The sequence below is a fragment of the Mytilus californianus genome, unplaced genomic scaffold, assembly GCF_021869535.1.
Source record: "Mytilus californianus isolate M0D057914Y unplaced genomic scaffold, xbMytCali1.0.p SCAF_17, whole genome shotgun sequence".
NCBI classification, from domain to species: Eukaryota; Metazoa; Mollusca; class Bivalvia; order Mytilida; family Mytilidae; genus Mytilus; species Mytilus californianus.
In genome coordinates this window covers 11,667,848-11,688,493 of record NW_026262659.1, presented here as the reverse complement: position 1 = coordinate 11,688,493, position 20,646 = coordinate 11,667,848, and the positions used below count along the sequence as shown (strand labels likewise).

General features: G+C 33.0%; 2 protein-coding genes across 2 annotated transcripts in view; both read left to right on the top strand.

Moving 5' to 3' along the window:
- Nucleotides 1-4,876: 4,876 nt before the first annotated feature.
- On the top strand, nucleotides 4,877-15,973 carry LOC127726386 (uncharacterized). Its single transcript, XM_052233784.1, has 5 exons — nucleotides 4,877-4,963; nucleotides 8,793-9,459; nucleotides 13,391-13,486; nucleotides 14,106-14,160; nucleotides 14,459-15,973. Exons 2-5 carry the CDS (start codon nucleotides 8,857-8,859, stop codon nucleotides 15,268-15,270), a joined length of 1,566 nt encoding a protein of 521 aa, XP_052089744.1. The 5' UTR covers nucleotides 4,877-4,963; nucleotides 8,793-8,856; the 3' UTR covers nucleotides 15,271-15,973.
- Nucleotides 9,304-20,646, top strand: part of LOC127726385 (uncharacterized) — a 66,839-nt gene continuing 55,496 nt past the window's right edge. Inside the window, exon 1 of the mRNA XM_052233783.1 lies at nucleotides 9,304-9,310. The gene's annotated coding sequence lies outside the window, so the exon portion shown is untranslated. The remainder of the gene's footprint in view (nucleotides 9,311-20,646) is intronic.

The following is a 20,646-nucleotide window of genomic DNA, read 5'->3' as shown; positions in this document are numbered from 1 at the left end:
GTCACTATTGACTTGAGACACATACTTATCGCATATGTCAGCCAATTCGTAGAGGTGACTGTAAATATTATAAGTAGTATCAATTTCAGTTATTCTTCCTAATAACTCTTTTGGAGCAGTTTTACGTAGGGATCACACCCCTGCCAATGAAGTGCGTTTAGAGTGAACATGAACGAGCGTATGTATCTTTTGAGATGTATGTAAACGCAATACGATTCGTAAAAACGAAAAACAGTTATGCCACCAAAGTGTATAGGTTAATTGTATGATAATCATTACCTTATAATAAAGTTTTACTTAAGATTGACTACGCGTGTTTCTTTCCAACTTATATTTTTTAAATTTTCCCTTTATAAATGTACTCAATGATATATGAGCACACCATCAAACTTTCGTTTCATGCGATTTTTTTTCAAAAAATACTATTCGACTCCAATTTTAATTGAATAGAATTGTCAGTTTTCCTGTCGAAGTTCCGTGGTTCCCTCTGGGCACTCGGGATTCCTCCACCAATAATAACTTAAAAAATTAATCAATCAATCAATTATAAATATTTACTGAATGAGGAATTATTGTGGCAAAGTATAAATGAATGTAAATCTCACCAAAGATACCATACTTATAATATGGTACGCAAGACGTTTCGCCTATACAATACTCATTAGTGGCACTCGAATCATAACAATTAGAGGGCATAATCAAATGAGATATTGAAGATCATTATAAACCAAAAATTCCGAAAAGCTGTGCCAAATGCGACTAACGCATTCAATGCTCGGGCGAAGGGATAGAAAAACCTAAGTACTAAGATTTATTCAAGATTTTATAAACAGTATATTCTCAGAAAATGAACATATCAATGATATTTCATGTCAACGCGAAACAGCTGAATACTGAGCTGGTTATACCATCTGGAACGAAACGTTCACCATCAGTGGCATCGTCGCAGTGGTTGTAAAAACTCACCAAACCTACTCGGCGTACATTCTAATAAATACTTGTAAAAGGAAAATTAGAATAAGAAACAACTTTGAACACACACCATTGTACACTGTTTCCAACAATATATTGTCATTATTATCCATTGCTATGGCACCTTTTATTGATCTGACTTTATTTTCAGATGAACTATTATTCTATAAACCATCCACCTATAAGAGAACTTGCTTTAAAGTCACATTTCAGACTTGGACAGTTAGTCTTACAACATTTAGAAAAAGGGCAGCTATAGTAAAGTTCCCTATTTATGTATAATAATAAGTATATCTTCTGAAATGTGTGATATGGAATTCAATGCAAAAATATAGGAAATAAGTTTATTCATGACAACAAGTAACATTGATTTGAAATAGGTACAAAGTGTATTCTTAGTACATAATACGTAAGATATGTAATAATATGCTTAAGCAGACAAAAAAATCCTTAATGACACGAAACGTTCAAATCAACTTAGTATTTGTGCAAGTAGCTCTTCTTCTAATCTAGATTCTTACAAGATCTCATTGTTCTTGAAAATGTTATTATACATTTTATATTTTATTGAAGAATATACAATTATGTTTTTTTTATTTTTTCTATAGATAATTGACAACATCTATTGAAATGTAACTGCAATATATACAAAGTCTTTCCACAATACTAAAAGATCCCAAACCTCAAAACTGCATCTAAAAGGCCATGTAATTATGTATAGTAGTTACAGGTAACAGTAGTTTACCGATGTTTAAATCTTATTTATTCGTTATATTAAAAAGATACAATCAAGGTAAAAAAAAAACAATTAAGGGAATAAATGAACTCCAACAACATGTACGTCTACAGACTTAGCGTGAACTGCAATGATGCACCAGTCACATTTCAAATCCTAAATCAGTCAAAATGTCACATCTTGGAATAGGACACAATCGGAAAATTTACAGAGAGGACGACTATTCTGGTATCTAAATCTAAGACCGTGAAAAACGTCCCTAGTGAGTTGAGACACACATCGTATCGGTCAAACCAATTATTGATGGTGACCATTTAACTTATATAGTGTTTTTTAGTCTTTTATCCTCTTAACTCTGTTGGAGCAAGTATGTAAATTGTATACAATATCAATGCGTATGTTCAGTGTATACAATATGTTAAATATAATCAGTTATAAAGGTCGATTTCAGTTGTTCTAATCGTAACTCTTTCGGAAAGATATTTGCCTCGAGCACATCCCTGTTAATGACGTTCGTTTAACGTAAACATGCACAATCAATATATATTAATTAAGATTTGAAAACGCAATACGATGAGGCAGACAGTATGTTACTTTTGAGAAAACAATTGGAAAGTTGAAGTCATCACGTTTACCATTGATTCTAGTATGCCGTTGTCAATATGTGTCAATATCAAGGATCTAGGTACGGTAATTTTCTTAATCTCAAGTTCACTGGAATGTATGAAATGCAAGCACTCGCAAAAATGCGGGTTATTTAACATTTCAAAGTGAAAGAGAGTTAACACGAGTACATACTTGTAAAGAAACCTATTATTGAACACGGATTGTTGTCTTTTAGTTATGTTTGTCATTTGGTAGCCTTTTATTGACATATATTCCAAGAAAGGTGAAGTATACCAATGGGATATCCAAACTCATAAGTCGAATATAAACTGACAACTCCATGGGTAAAAAAGAAAAAGAAAAAGACAAACAGAAAAACAACAGTACACAAAACAACATAGAAAACAAAAGACTGAGCAACACGAACCCAAACTGGGTCTGATCTAAGGTGCTCCGGAATGGTAAGCAGATCCTGCTCCACATGTGGCACCCGTCGTGTTGCTCATATAGTACAAACCCGGTGATATGTCTATTCGGTATGTCACATTTGGGGGAAGGGGACGATATTGTAGTTACGATAATTGGAAAACATCCGTCGTCATCTGTGAAACAGATATTCCATAACGGTCAACCAACTCGTAATGTCGTCCGTAAAATTTACGAAGGGATGATTTCAACTTCACCACTTGGCAAGCTTGGTTTAATAGCCTTCTCGTGAGCAGCAACACTCTTTCAAGAAAATCATGATAGGAAACACAAGCCCTGGAATATCGACTGGGTGATGTATACTCCGTATGCAGGCGCTGCTTGAATGTTGCTACATAGAAATGGAAAGTTCACAACAGGGAAGCTGAAATCATCTCATTTGTCGCAAAGTTTTTAAACCGACCCTCATTATCAATTTCTAGATGTAAGGCAGGATATGAGGCAGACTTAACTGTATATGTTGGATCTTTTATCTCAAGTTCGATGGGGTGAATGTGTTCAACGTAGTCACCAAATTTTGAATTATTTAGTGAGAGAAAATCATCATCTATATCGGAAAGTCTAAATCTTCTTCCATTCATGTGCCGGGGTATCAATGATTGCGATAAGGACCAGGTTTCTAGATTTCCTTGAGCCAACATAACAGCTGCCAAATATTGAGAGAGATGATTACTCCTTACCAAACCAACTATTGTCTACGGACAATCGACATTATCGATGATATTACTTGTTGTTCCATTTTTATTATGTGGGTATGGAGACTTGACTGTCCTACAATTCCTAAATCTATTCCCCAATTGTTTTTAAATCAGTGTATGCAAGTAACTTTATGTTTAATTTTTTATCATTTGGTAATTGAAAAAGTATGAAATGAGTCAACTAATTATTCATCGAAAGACCAAAAGGACAATGATATTAACAACTTCAGTTCATCATACGGGCTTCATTAATGAGCAACACCCAGATGGTATAGTAAATAAACTCATCATAGATACCAGGATTAAATTTTGTATTTACGCCAGACGCGCGTTTCGTCTACAAAAGACTCATCAGTGACGCTCGATTCCAAAAAAAGTTTAAAAGGCCAAATGAAGCACGAAGTTGAAGAGCATTGAGGACCAAAATTCCTAAAAGTTTTGCCAAATACAGCAATACATACACGGCTCCGGGTAACAAAATGAGAACAAGTCAACAAAGAAAACTAATGATCTTATCAAGGTAATAACATAACACAAAACAAAGGAGATTCGTATTTACAGTCATAACTCGAAGTCATATACACTCTATGTCAATTAACAAACAAAAATACATCAGTATTGAATACAAAAATGAATATTCAAATTAGTCAGCAACTAAAAAAAATCAAGGTTACGAAAAATTGACATCGAAAGATACCAATACACACTTTTAGTTTCTCGTAGCGTGTTTATAAAAACTCTTTGAATTCATCCATTTTACATAAAAAGGGACTCTGTCATGATTAATGTTATTCTTCCGAAACCTTACTAAACCAGTTTACTAGCAAATTCTGTCAAAAAGATTTGTTAAAAATTATATTTAAACTATGTGCACTTTTTATTATCCAGAAACAATTATCAAAGAAATGGATTAAAATTAAAATATATATCTCCTCATTTAGGCCATTGTGTGCTCAAAAGTATTATGAGAGCCATAAACTACCAAAAGTCTTTGCAAGTCACCTATGCTGAATTCTATGTCTGACTCAATGTAATGAATAGAAATATGTTACATTAATTTCAGATATGATTTGATCCTTTCTTACTTTTCCAGGAGATAGTTATAACATTAAACTACTGATATCATAAGAATATTAAATCTTTATCTTGTGACTGGATATGAAAGAACAATTTTAAGGTATACTAGGATCTGGTCCATTTTGGATTTTATCTTATTTTTTAAAATTATTAAATAAATTTTTCATGTTATCTAATGATTAAAACTTCTTTCAAAAATGGGAGATAATGCTTACGTTTCTCATTTAAATTTTAGATGAAGACTTCAACATTATAAAGGAGAGAAATATGATACGTCATTTAATTCTAAAAATAGGAAAGGGTAATTCCATCCATAAACTGTCTTCCAGACAAAAGATCCTTCGTTTTCTCTCGCTAATCAACATTAACAGATTCACTTGAGCACAAGGTTAGTGGGATACAGATTTCCTATACTTTATTAATAACTTGTAGGTTTTAGATAGACAAAAATAACATCTACAACTTAAATGAAAGTTAAGAAACTGAAAACAATTGGGTCAATGAGGTAATATATTCAAATAAAACAAATTCATATCATCATTAACTAAAAATTTACAGATTCCTCACATTCACGTCAACATTTTCCTGTTCCCCTATATAATATTGTCATATCATTCCAATATATGTAAAATACCACAATGACTCTGATCAAAATGTTTATTCTCTCAATATTGTGTTCCTTACTTGATATTATATCTCCTCTCAATGTTGTGCTCCCGTATAACACCCCCTCATTCGATATTATATCTCTTCTCAATTTGTGTACACTTATACCTACTCATTTGATATTATATCTCTTCTCAATTTTACGTAACCTTATTATACCCCCTCATTTGATATTATATATCTCAATTTTGTGTTTCCTTCTAATACCCACTATTATTTTCCTTCTGAATTGAAATTCATAGAATTGTCCAATAATACAAATAACATGCCTATCATAAAACTATTTTTGTCTAATTTTATCCAAATCTGTGTGCCAAAACACCCCAAAAATATACAAAATATTATCCAGTGTTTTCATGGAATCATATTTCAAAATCTGCATTAAAAATAACATTTTTTTTTTACTTTTATGTAATTTTTCTTGAATTTTATCATTTACGATTGTTAAAATTAAAAGTTGTTATAATCTTTTACTTAAATAATTAAGATGTTAAAAATAAAAGATTAATAATGAAATACAAGTAGTCGTGGGATAAAACATTTAGGGAAATACATTCTTCGTAAAACAAATAAAATGCAAAGAAATTCTATGTCTAATTTTCTTATTAAAAACACAGCTCAATTCAAGTTTGATTCCGATGGTAGAGTTACTTCATAAATGATTTTTCGAAAAGTAACTTATCCAATAAAAGAAAATTATGACATATGTTACTCAACTACCCCCAGCCGCCCCTTTTTTCCGTGAAAACCTTCATTAAAATTTGATCTGATAAAGAATTTGTAAACGGTTCAGTGAAACCCTGTGATGTAAAAGTATAACGTAAACTTCCAAAAAAGTATGATTCTTCAGATGCTATTTCTAGATGTAAAAGAAGTTTCTGTCAAAGTTTAATAACATTCCATGAAGGTTTAACAAAGCTTTTGATGTATAAAAAATTGATTCCTAAAGATATGTCGAAGTAATTGATGTCTAGAAAATTTCAACCCTAGGCTTGACAAAATATAAAAATATGTGGTATAATTGCCAATGAGACAACTCTCCACAAGAGACCAAATGACACAGAAATTAACAACTATAGGTCACCGTACAGCCTTCAACAATGAGCAAAACACATACCGCTTAGTCAGCTATAAAAAGCCCCGAAATTACAAATGTTAAACAATTCAAACGAGAAAACTAACGGCCTAATTTATGTACAAAATAATGAACGAAAAACAAATATGATACACAGCAACAAACGACAACCAGTGAATTACAGGCTCATGACTTGGGACAGGCACATATAGAATGTGGCGGGGTTAAACGAGTTTGAAGGCGCCAACCCTCCCCCTAACCTGGGATAGTGGTGTAGTAGTTAAAATCAGTTGAAAAAGGCTTAACTCATCAGATGGATACAAATAGAAATACATCTAACAAAAACACAGGGTGGACGTGGCAGGGTACTTATACATCCCCCAACAAAAAGACACAAAAGTCCATTTATCTGTAAAATACAGAAAAAAAATTTTGCTTCAAACAACGTCTCTTAATCATAAACATCTTCTGCTTAAGTCTCATAACATTCTATGAAGGTTTCATTAAGTTATTGATATCTATAAAACATTGAACTCAGCCTGTATCTAAGTGTTAACTGTAAGAAAGGAAAAAAGAATTAAACATTTTCCAAATTATGCTATGGATACTGTCTTTTTGATCATACAAAAGCTTCTGTCCAAGTATTTTTAAATCATGAGGGTTTGACAAAGTTATTGATGTCTGAATATCTTAATCTTCGCTATAAAAGTTTAAACTGCAAGAAAAACTAGATACAGTCTAAGTCCAGTTATTAGTAAAATACGGAAAAATGAGAAAACAATTATTTGCCAGCTTTTTCTCAGGATACTGTCTTTTGGCCTTAAATAAGCTTTTGTTCAAGTTTCGTAAAATTTCGTTTCAGTTTTACAAAGTTATTAATGTCTGAAATTTTTTAAACCACAAACTGAACCTGAAATTGCTTACATCCACGTCATTTGACCTCAGTGGATAGTTGTCTCATTGGCTATCATACCACACTTCCTAATTTTTATACTTAATGTTGACGGCCGCTGCCCTCAATAAAATGTAGGATCACTATCATTAAATAGATATAAATATATAATGGGAAAATGGGACGGGGGGATCAAACTACTCAATTATGGAAGGTGCACAACCTCAATAGGTTTGTAAACTTTTTGAGAAGTTCCATAGATATGGATTAAAATCAAAAATAGTTAAAATAATAAGTTTGGAAAATGGGAAAGAAATTCCTCAAACAATTCCATAAGAACAGGTGCACAACTGCAATATATATGCAATCATTATGTGAAGTTTCAGGGCCAGTGATTGAAAACTGTTATAGGAGTTGACTTCACAAAATTGGTACCATCTTTTGTAAATTTTGTTGAAAATGACTAAGTTCCAAGCCTGGAAAATAAGACAAAATTGTTCAAACAATTGTATTATAGCAGGTGCACAGCTTCAACATATGTGCAATCTTCCTGTGAAGTTTCAGGGATCAGCGTTGGAAACTGTAGGAGGAGTCACCAAACAGGCACCGTCTTTTATAAATTTTGCAGGTTCACAACTTAAACGTGTTATCAACCTTTCTATGAGGTTTCAGGGATCTGGTTTGAACACTGTATTAGAAGTTGATTACACAAAACTTGTAAAATCTATTTTTAATTTTGCTGAAAAATAAGTTAGTTTCGAAGTCTGAAAAAAATGGAATAAATTCTTTAACCAATTCAATAATAGCAGATTCAACATTTTCATGAATTTGGATTGAAAACTGCCGTTGCACAAACAAAGGACCAACTTTTCCCCTCCGGTCTATCCGCCTGACATCACCATACTATAATCTGGTTTTCGACTTATGCCAACCAGGTGAAAAAGTGAAAAACCTATCCAAGTGACAAGAAATTATATGAGCTATTTTTACGAATACCTCTGGAGAAAAAACTCCCCCCTCCCCATTTAAGAATTTCCTTTATATAATCAATCGCAATCAAAATATTGATGAGAGGAAACCTTCATCATTTGTGAGGATAGCAACGTCATTTTCAGCAAAGCAGGTTCTAATTAAAATAAAGGTGACAATAGGAAATACTATGGGTTAATTGACAAGTCCCTATCCTGACTGATGGCCTCCATACAAGATTTCCTGATTATCAAAATCATCTATGGTTTTATGGAGTGAAAACCTCACCGAAATTTGAAGAGGATTGAACAAATATGACGGTGCTAGCATGACTATTAAACAATTTTACAAGACCCCCTCTGGAAAAGACTGGAGCCATTTCAGATTTTTCTTGTTATGAAACTCATCCACGATTTTGATAATAGAAAAACTCCTTCCAAATTTATAGAATACCAAACAAGAACTAAAAGGCTTATCATAGCGGCAACAAAGTGTTGAAGGACGAACTGACATGTAGGTCAATAATATACCCTTTGCACTCTCATACCATGAGGAAAAATATTGATTTTTAATATAGGATGGCCAGCTAGAAATTTAGATTTTACTTAATTGTAGGTTCTGCCATACTGGAGATTGTTATGCCAGTGTTAAGACAGAGACTGTAGAATTTTAAAGTAGAATGGACAGAGAGGACCGTCGACGTAACTTCATTGTTGGTTCTACTATACTGGAGGTTGTTACACCAGTTTTCAGACAGAGGCTAGAGAAAGACTACAAAAGTAAAGGGTTAGGATGTCTACAAGATTTTATCAACAGTAAACCTGTCTTACACATCTTGTTTCATCTGCGCCATAAAAATACCCAGTGTTGTGTGGACAGTACCAACTGTGTAAATCATGGTCCACTTCCTCTAAACTACAGTCAATGGGATCTATTATATATAGAGAAACCAACATCAGGCTTCCATCACTGTCACTGCAAGTATTCAGCCAAAGTTGTCACACTAGATGACCTTGATATATCCTTGGCAAGTCTGATTTTACTGAACTGCTGCAATCTGGCACCAAATGAGCGATCACTGATTTCTGATCTGCGGCAGTTTAAGAATAATTACCTTAGCCACAACACAAAAGGTGCAATCACCCAAGCTGAGTACACAACACTGTGGGGAGACCCCAGTAAACAAGATGACTTCATAAGGATACAAAACAGACCATTGGACGATTCACTGTGCAACAAATATGTTGTTTGTCTTCTGGACATTCACCAAAAGCTTGAAGAGGTAAGCAGCATATTTTCCAAACACTCATATGGTAATGAAACTTTCTACATACATCATAATGAATTAAGTCTCCAACTTAGTTTGCTTCTATCCATAATGTTGACTCAATTTATCAAACATTCCAGTGTACTAGCTCAGTCAGTCAACATATTCTAATACAAACCTGTCATAGCGATGTGGATGCAGTAGAATGCATGTGTCCATGCTTGTTGTGTATGCCCTCATATTTTACAGTTATTAGTGTTTTGTTTTTTTTGGTTGTGAGAGACATGTCTATGGCTTTTCATAGCTTACTATACGGTATACGTTTTGATCATTGTTGAAGGCTGTACAGTGACCTATGCTTATATCCACAACATATAGTCTTTGGTGGATAGTTGTATCATTGGTAACCATACCACATCTTCATATTTTTTATATGGCCATGTAAGGCTAAGTATTTCTGTCAAAATATTGCTGCCAAATTAAGTTCATATTTGGTCATGAGAAAATGTTTCAAATCATAATTTTTTTCTAGAATTTATTGTCCACAAAAGAAATATAAACTAGAGCTGTCAGCAACGCGTGACTAATACCCCCGGTACATGCATTTTAGTTGCTTTTTTCAGGTATTCGTTTTATATAAGCATTGCTTCTGTCTTAGAATGACACATAGGTCAATCTGAAAGAATTATACAGATCCAGGAACAAAATCTGAGGTTCTTATACTGTAAACTCAGAAATTAACTGTCAAGGTCAAGAACATGATCAATAATAGTGCTACAGTATAAAAAGTATGCACTCAAACAAATCAGACAATGTTTTTTTTTTAAGTTATTGGGTCAAATTCAAGGTCAAAGAGACCTGATTTAGATATATGACACCCCATCCCATGATGTATCAGCATATCAAGTTTCGTCAACCTAAGTTATATGATACAAAAGTTATAAGCAGGATACAAATCAGAAAAGATTTAACTATCATAGGGATCATTGGTATATGACATACCCCAAGCCCATGATGAAAATACATACCAAGTTTTTCGACGGTACAAAAGATATGAGCCGGACACGAATTGGATAAGGTTTTACTTTCACTGGAGTCAAAGGTTAAAGTCAAGGTTATATTGTTCTGACTTTGGTATATGACACACCCGAAGCCAATGATGCAACTGCATATCAAGTTTTAAGGTAAAAAACTTATGAGCCGGACACATACCAGATAAGGTTTTTACTTTAATTGTGCTCAAAGGTCAAAGTTAAGATCGGAGTGACCTGACTTAAGTATGTGACACATCCTCATCCCATGATGCAACTGCGTACTAAGTTTCGTTATCCTAAGTTTCCAGTAAAAACGTTTTGCACTGGCTTGGAATTAGACAAGGTTTTATTGTCATAGGGATCAAAGGTCAAAGTCACAGTCAGAATGACCTTACTTTGGTATATAAAACACCCTTAGCACACGATGCAACTGCATACCAAGTGTGGTTAACCTAAGATTTACGGAACAACAGTTATGCAGCCGACACCAAGTGGGACGGACGAACGGACAGACAGACGAACATGGTGATTCCTATATACCCCCCCCCCCTTTTCCACCCTAAATGTGTTTGTTCCTATAAACCCCCTAAACTTTGTATTCGGGGTTATGAATACTTTAGACTTATATAAGACTGTATCCATCAACTGATCTCAACCCTGTGATATAATTTTCATTACAATGAGTTCATTTACAAGATTGGACAGACACAAACACCAAGTATTTGTATGTATGGTGTCTGCTCTGTTTTGCAATGGGTAGGCTTGACTGAAATCTGTTTATTTAGATATAGGAAGATGTGGTATGAGTGCCAATGAGACAACTCTCTATCCAAGTAACAATTTATAAAAGTAAACCATTATAGGTCAAGGTACGGCCTTCAACACGGAGCATTGGCTCACACCGAACAGCAAGCTATAAAGGACCCCACAAATTACTAGTGTAAAACCATTCAAACGGGAAAACCAACGATCTAATCTATATAAAAACGAGAAACGAGAAACACGTACGAACTACATAAACAGACGACAACTACTGTACATCAGATTCGTTTGTTTTGTTATCTTATATACAAAGACACAGATGATTACAAATATTCCTCTCTTGGTCACTAATTATTATATATATACACCTCGAAGCAACTATGAGCTTCTCATCGGAATTCAGATATAAATACTGTACTTCAACTAGCTCAGTATGTCCAGATATTTTTTGCCCACAAAACAAAAAGGTGAAAAAAAAATCACTCCTATAAGGAGTCTACTAACGATTTCGGCAAAATTGACTTATAAGTAGATCTTGTCTTGCATTTCTGATATTTAAAGTGTCTGTCTACCATTTATAGTTTTCAAGATAATAGGCAAAACTGCAAAGTATTGGCAATAAACATAGACACAGAGATATGTCTCGCCTGTCGGCAGAAAATTCAAAAAGACAATCTGATGGACAGTAACATAACTAATTAATTCAAAGTCACTGGACCATGACCTAGGGGGCAGGGCTTCAAAATAGTCCTCAAACCTATGTGTACTGATAGTAATGCAACTTTATAGAAACTATCATTGATCTATAACAAATTTTTCCTATCGAAGTGACATAAGCAGATCACACAATACTGAAAATTGCTATTTAATTCTATCTCTCTATTATAGTTTTCAAGATAAGAGGCAGAACACAATAAAAAATGGGTAAAGACCATAAACTCCAATAAGGAGTGAAATGACAATTATGGCCATTAGACTAAGTTGTAGAACTTGTCTTGCTGATCATTTTCGCTTATTTTAGTTTATATATCTATCTGTTATAGTTTTCAAGAAAAGAGGCAGAATACTGAAAATGGGAAAAAACCGTCATAAAATACCAATTACTCCAGTCAAGAGTGAAACGACAATTTTGGCCATTAAACTTATTTGTAGATCATGTTTTGCTGATCATTTTAGCTTGTTTTAGTTTCCATCTATCTGTTTTAGTTTTCAGATAATAGACAAAAGTGAACAAAAAAAATCGTCATTTAAGGGCAATAACTCCTATTACACACCGAAATCCGCGGAGGAATCCGAATCTCGAGGAGCATGCATTGCACGAAAAATACAAACGGTGGGTAGGTAAAATCTTGCTCTGATTTCCACGGAGCATAATTCTTTGTGGGAATCGGATCTAGACAGTACTTACCCACCGTTTGTATTTTTCGCGTAATTGCATCTCTGGATTCGGATCCCTTCGCGGATTATGGATCGGGATACCCGGTGTGAATAAGAAGTCCATCTAACAGTTTTGATGTTGATAGACAATAGGAAGATCTCATCATTCTGAATATTTCTGCCATTGCCCGATTTTTTCTATTTAAAGCTGTTTTTTAAACTAAATACTCTAATGATGATTATGAGTTTGGTTTAATTTGACCCAGAGGTTGTTTCAGAAGAGAAGATTTTTGTAAAATTTAACGACAAAGACGACGAACGATGGACGCAAAGTGATAAGAAAAGCTCACTTGGTCCTTTGGGCCAGGTTATTAAAAATTATCATTTTAAATATTGAAAGCATTATTTGTATGCAATATTTTCTAACACTGTTGCATTGTTGTCCATTGATCAACAATCGCAATAAAAATGCATGCAAACATTTCTGAATTTAAAGTACTTTGAACCTGAATCTCAAATTTATTCACACCAAACTAGAAAATAAGACACTTTATGCATGCAATGCATTCTCGCTGCATTGAAGACCCATTGGTGGCCTTCGGCTGTTGTCTGCTCTATGGTCGGGTTGTAGCCTCTTTGACACATTCCCCATTTTCATTCTCAATTTTATGCAATACATGGGACATCATAATGTAAGCAACTGTTCTGATTGCTCTTTGCGTGAAATGAAATAACCAAACTATTTATATATTTATAATTACTTATAATTTTAGATTAGTGACAAATTAGAATCAAGTACTGCTGAAATTTTGACTGCAATGGATATCAACAATGACCAGATAAAAGTGGAGCTAGTTACAAAACTTGAGGTAGGAACAAGTACTGATCAGAACTTATCTTCATTTGCCTGTCTAAAGTCAGGAAACCCATGAATAGTGGTTGATTGTCATATCTTAATGTCTTTGTTATTTGGATGATTTTGTGTTCATTGCAGATCTTTGAGTGTTTCTGTTTAATTTATTCATGAAAGACAAAATACAAAAGCAACATGCCAATAACAGCATCAAAACCACCCCTGGTTACAAATAATAAAGAACTAGTCAGGTTAAAGAAATAACTCTCCATAATTAATGCATATCTTCAACAACCTTAAGTACTAAACAAGCTTACTAGAAATTCAATGTAAAAACAAATGTTCACAAACTTAATGAATATAATCTTAAGGTACTTTCATTATCATCAAGAAACTCAAAGAATGATGTCCGGAAAGGACATTCGTAAAAATGTGCATGCTTTTTATCAGTTAATGATGTGTTCGCATGTATAAAAAAAATATAAAATGCAATGTCTTGACAAGTTTTAAATCAAATACAGAGAGAAAGAAAAAAGCTATTCACCAACATAGAGTTCTGTGTCGAACAAATAAATAAAATTCTTTTTTATATATTTTATATTTTATACTTTATAAACTTTTCCTTACTTTTATAGGAGATATTACAATATTTAAGATGTCAATCATCCAAAGAGAAAACTGACAGACACGGTATGTTCAACTGGTATTTAAAACTGTTTTTCCTTTGTCTTTTGGATCATATCAAACCGTTGCATTTACAAGTAAAGAAAACAATATTACAAATATCAAAATAACACTACTATTTGAAGTCTTGTTAAATTCAATTGAAATATTTCATTTGAAATAATTATATTAATAATTATTCTTGATACAAGTATTTATTGTCACTGGAATACCTCCATTTTGATGCATGGAATAAAAGAAACTATGCAATTCAAAATCACCCGGTTGAATCTGAAATTATTCCATATTTCATTGTATATTTCAGGGATTAAGCAGCAAAATCCAATGCAGCGTTATCAACTTGGACAGCATATTTTCACACTAAATCATCAGGCAGATATGACACCAGTTGTTGGTGATGGCTTGGTAGGATTGGTATCAGGTATAGTGATAATGGATGATGGTAGACTAGTGATATGTTTACCTAGGCAGGACAGACTACTGATCTGTAATACAGATGGGTCACAGGTAGACAGTATACCTGTACAGGGTAAACCATGGTGTGTTACAGAAGTCAACAACTCTACAGTAGCTGTAACACTGTGGCGTAGTGAGATTGTAGAGATATATGACATAAACAATAAACTCAAACTCAAATCAATATCACCACCTGGGTTGTGGTGGTGGAGTGGCATCTCAAATATAAACAACAAGTTAGTTGTATGTGGTAACAGCAGACTACTGATCATAGATCATCAAACAGGAGAGGTGGTGCATACAATAATGACTGATAGTATACCTGACAGGTTACATTGTTCTGGTGACAAAATAATATACTGTGATTACAACAACAACTGCAACAACCTGTACTGGTACAGTGTTACTGATGACATACATCACACCCTAATATTAACATCACATCCTGAGAGTATGACTACACTTCAAGATGGCAGTATATATGTGGTGTGTGATGATGAAGCAGTACGACATGTGTCAACCGATGGAAAACAATATAAACATGCAAAGACACCTCAATCCATTTCATTGTGTGATGTGATACATTATAATCATATACAAAGGAAACTAGTGACCATACAAACTCGAAACAACCATGTTAAAGTCTTCAAAGAAATATAACTAATTTTTTTGAATATATTATGTCTTATACATACATTATGTGTCAAACTTGGTGATAAGTATTTCCTGACTGTTTCTTGTGGGATACAGAAAGTTATTATATTTGTTTTCAGAACGTGAAAGTAAAATATATCTTTAGCTTTTCGTATATATTTGTGAAATGTTGCTGTCCACCATTACTACTAGATTACTATAAGAATAGCACTTTGTTATTATATTTCATTTGTGTGTTAGGATGAAGGCAGTCTGTGATTAACTGTTGCACATTTTATGACAATTAAACATAAGGATTATAAAATCTGCAATGTTTGAACTCATGAGATTGATGATAAAGGATATGGTCGCAAGGGTGTTTTTTTCTGCTGAATATTTCATTGAAATTTAAAATTTATTGCAAGATTTCAATTTGTGCTTAAAGTCATATGAAATGAGTTTCTTGTAATTGTAATGTTATTGAAATAAATAAACCAATGCATGCATATATACTAAATTTAGTCCAGTAGGCACATCTTTTTTACAATGTATACATATAACGAATCTATAACGTATTATCGAGTTATTTGCCTGGATCGTGACATTAATAAACAATCAACACAGAGCCCGTGGAGCACGTGGCAAATAAGTGAATAAAAGAGCCATGATATTATTTTTGTATTATTTTCAATGCGTTCCATTTTGTCTATTAAACTTTTCCTTAACAGTTGTTAAATGATTTGTCGTATTAAATTGGTTCTTTAATAATCAGTTATTACTACTTACCTTCCAGTGCACGTTTGTTTACATTATTTCGTCACAGTTTCCCCCCCTCGGACTTGCGCTGTGCGTTGGCCGAATTTCTAACGAGAGGTCTCGTAGTTAAAATCACTGCATACGGGAAAATACCTTAATCGGCGGTATACCTAGTAAAATATGAATATCAGTATTACACTCTGCTACCATGCTTGGTGGTATACCTAGTAAAATATGAATATCAGGATTAATCACTGCTATCTTGATCGGTGCTATACCTAGTAAATATGAATATCAGGATTACACACTGCTACCTTGATCAGAGGTATACATAGTGAAATAGATGAATATCAGGATTACACACTGCTATCTTGATCGGTGGTAAACCTAGTAAAATATGAATATCAGGATTACACACTGCTACCTTGATCAGAGGTATACCTAGTAAAATATATGAAAATCAAGATTACACACTACTAATCGCTTCGTTGGTATACTTAGTAAAATATGAATATCAGGATTACTCACTGCTACCTGAACGGTGGTATACCTACTAAAATATGAGCATTAGGGTTACACACTACTACTTATTTTCAATGTATCCATATTGCCTTCCTCATATAAAACTGCAGATTGTATGCTTATCGAAATCTTCAGATCAGGATTTTACGCTGCAAATTTCCTTCTGTTATCCTCGTTGCTAGCCTGGTCAATTTACCTGATTTAATCATTCTTAGGATCTTTGAATGTGTATGTCATATGATACATTAAATAACATATCATATCATTACTAGACAGATACAATGACCCTGCTGCATGCATGAATATAGTTCAGCAAATATTAGATAAAACAAACAGTGAAGTTGAAGTACAACTTGATTATCTAGACCCATTTGATGCCTCTGTCATTCTTGTGATTTATTTCCATTATAAAACTGTAAAAGGAGTTAGGTTGACAAACTATGTACCCAGCATATATTATACTACCACAAAAATAACAAAATTCAAGTACTTGTCATTTGTGGAAAATTTAACCAAAACACATAATAACATTATACACGCCTTTAGTATATGCACTAACACCCTGCATAACATAAAAGTTCCAGCTTCAAGAAATAGGAATCAGCCGTATAGTCAACTATCAAAGGCCCGGACATGACAAAATGTGAAACAATTCCAACGAAAAACTAACGGCCTAGTTTTAATTTTTTTTTGGTGAAAAACAAATATGACGTATATGATCCAACAACAACCACTGAATAAAAGGCTCAAGACTTGGGACTGGCACATAAAGAATGTTGCTGGTTTAACATATTAGTGAGAGTTCAACCTAAGTAAAATAGGATCACTGCATGGATACAAACTAGCTCAAGGTCATGGAATTTAAATTTGGTTCATTTCTTTTGTTTATGACAATACATATTCAACAAGCTGTATTTGTTAGTCACGACATTATTTATGAAATTCTGACATTTATATTCTTTGCCTAAGGACTATGTCTAAACCAAAGGGAGGTAACGATCTGAATGATGTCTGCATTTCCCATATGATACTTCAAAACAAAAATGAATAGATCAATATTCCAGTTAATAAAATTAACAGTAATATAAATAGTCCATTACCAGAGACAGTGTACAAGCTATGTTATATAGTTGGGTGATCACACGGTCCCTAGTCTAGGCTTTTATCAATGAAAACACTTTAGGTAGTCTTTCTAAATCTCATTTTATAACGACTAGTCTCCCTCAGTTTTAATAGTTCAAATGAATAAAGGCAATAGAGGTATAAGTACTAGGTGTAGTAGATTTATTATTGCTTATCAGTATAGTGTAGACATTGGAATTAGAAAGCTGGTTCTTTATTATGAACACTTTAAAAAGATATAATTTCTTTAATGGAGGAATATATATCTATCCTTTATAAAATTAGGCAAACAATATCTGAGATCCATAAACATGTATCAAATTATACAAAGGACATATGAGATCCATAAGCATGTATCAAATTATACAAAGGACATATGAGATCCATAAATATGTATCAAATTATACAAAGGACATTTGAGATCCATAAACATGTATCAAATTATACAAAGGACATATGAGATCCATAAACATGTATCAAATTATACAAAGGACATATGAGATCCATAAATATGTATCAAATTATACAAAGGACATATGAGATCCATAAACATGTATCAAATTATACAAAGGACATATGAGATCCATAAATATGTATCAAATTATACAAAGGACATTTGAGATCCATAAACATGTATCAAATTATACAAAGGACATATGAGATCCATAAACATGTATCAAATTATACAAAGGACATATGAGATCCATAAACATGTATCAAATTATACAAAGGACATATGAGAACCATAAACATGTATCAAATTTGCAGTACAAAACAGAACCATTATTTAAGGTTCATGTCCATTGGCTAAAATGGCTGTGTTTTCACCTGAAAATTTACTCTGAGTACAGACAAACATGTCTGTCTGGAAAACTTTTAAGGCAAAGCATGTCCTAGATAAATAAAATTTAAATGCATTTTATGTTTTAGAAAATTAAAAACTCAACTGGATGTTCAATGCCCTTTTTTCGCTCCTAAAAAAGGTGCCAAAATAAACGAAGTTGGGAAAGAGGTTTTAGAACTGCCCCACAGGTAATAATTGAAGTGAACTGTATTGATTGACCTGGACAATAGAGGGACAAAAGATACATGACAATAATTGGATATGTAAACTGTGTCACTGATTGGACCATATGAAGTGAAACTCAACTGTTTGTTAATTTTGTCATCTTTCTGCAAGGACGAAAAAAAGTGCACAGCAAAATCCAGTTAACTTTTTAATTTTCCAAAACATTAAATGTATTTGAATTGTATTTACCTAGAGCATGCTATGCCTTAAACATGTTAAACATGTTAAAACTTTTCCAGATGCACAGGTTTGCCTGTACTCAGAGTAAATTTTGAGGTGAAAACACAGCCATTTTAGCCAAAGGGTCCACATGAACCTTAAGAAATAGTTGTTTTGTTTTTCAGTCATATTTCACTTCATCAAAGCAATTGTTTCTATTTTTGTAATTTATCTAAAACATGTTATTCATTTTCTGTACATGTAATAAGAAAAACATTTTGTGTTCTTGTATTGCAGCAATTCAGTTATTAGAACTGCATGAGAACAAAGGATACATACATACATACGAGACATGAATCTGGAATACTGTATTTCATTTTGCTTTGCGACTTTGTCATGTTGTATATACATAATATATGATCGTTTAAATGTCACAGTATAGTTCATCTAAAGTTATTGACAATTAAATTGTAAACTAATCTGAATCTAATTGATTTGGAAACAAACATATTAGTTAACTTGGTTTTGGTCTTTTTTTCAAAAGCAGAAAACTACTATAGGTTGTAAAGAAAGTCAGTATATCAAATAGCATAACAAAATCTAACATTCTAAGAATAAAACAAAAACAATGGAGTTACTGTTCCTGATATTCCTTTTTCTCAATTAAACTGTATTGCTGAAAGCTGAATAGTCTTTATTTGTTCATATTTTTATGCAAGTTTAACAATGATTGACTTCGTCAATATTCAACTCTTCAAAGTAATATACAGAATGTCAAGTAAAATTTTGAAATTGAAACAAGGCAAACTCCATACCACAGAAACAAAGAGTAGTACAATATGTTAGATATATATATATATATATTTGCAATTTTAAATGTTAGCCAGGTCCGAAATGATGGGTTACCCTATATATTTATAGACCATCATGCCACATGACCGGCGCAATTTGTTACTCTTAAGACTACATGTTTTTTCTTGGTTTCTTTCCATGTGTATAGTTTGCGACACATTGACAGAATGTTTTCCTGCACATAGACCAAAAGTTTATTGCAACCTTAAAAAATAATATAAAGAGTGATTTCTGAAAAAAAAACCCAGTTATTTCATCCATTAAAACAAACTTTCAACAAAAGTTCAAAACCTGGAACAAATACATGATTTATATATTGGTATCCGGTAAGACCGTATCTATTTATAGGTTATTACACTTGGTCTATTTAAAGAGACTCTTTCTACAATGTGGTTACAGGCATTCTTATGAAGTTCAGAAATCAGTTAATGATCTTTGATTTCTTCTTTTTCTTATTAACAAACTGCTGATAAATCAAGTGACTTTACAACTTTTAACATAACAAAGTATTTTGTATTTCATATTTTTTTTAACTTTTTCTTTGTACAGAGTTGTGGTTCCTTAATCTTTAACCTCCAAATAAAAGGTTTCTTTTGATACATAGTACTAAAGTCATACATATTTACTTCACAAAAGGACTTATAATTGCTCCATTCACTATCAGCATACTTTGTCCCTAAAATATCTCATAAAAATGATACAGTTGCAATGTAAAGTTAAAAACCACACTACAGGAAGTAAAACGTATACTAGTTGTTGAGTATATATACAGTTCAGTACACAATACTGATGGTTAGGTCCGGAGTAATGGGTTACCCAATCAAATTCTTAATAGACCATTGCACAATTAGACCGACTGATCTTTTTGACCATATTAAGACTACGAAACTTACAAAGCATTTACTGTACTTATAAACACAGCT

What these genes read in the sequence shown, in the direction of transcription:
- LOC127726386 (XM_052233784.1), top strand. Translation starts at nt 8,857, where the DNA reads ATGGACAGAGAGGACCGTCGACGTAACTTCATTGTTGGTTCTACTATA. An exon ending in TTCACCAAAAGCTTGAAGAG is followed by an intron (nt 9,460 to 13,390) that starts GTAAGCAGCATA and finishes TTATAATTTTAG; the next exon opens with ATTAGTGACAAATTAGAATC. An exon ending in AGAGAAAACTGACAGACACG is followed by an intron (nt 14,161 to 14,458) that starts GTATGTTCAACT and finishes TGTATATTTCAG; the next exon opens with GGATTAAGCAGCAAAATCCA.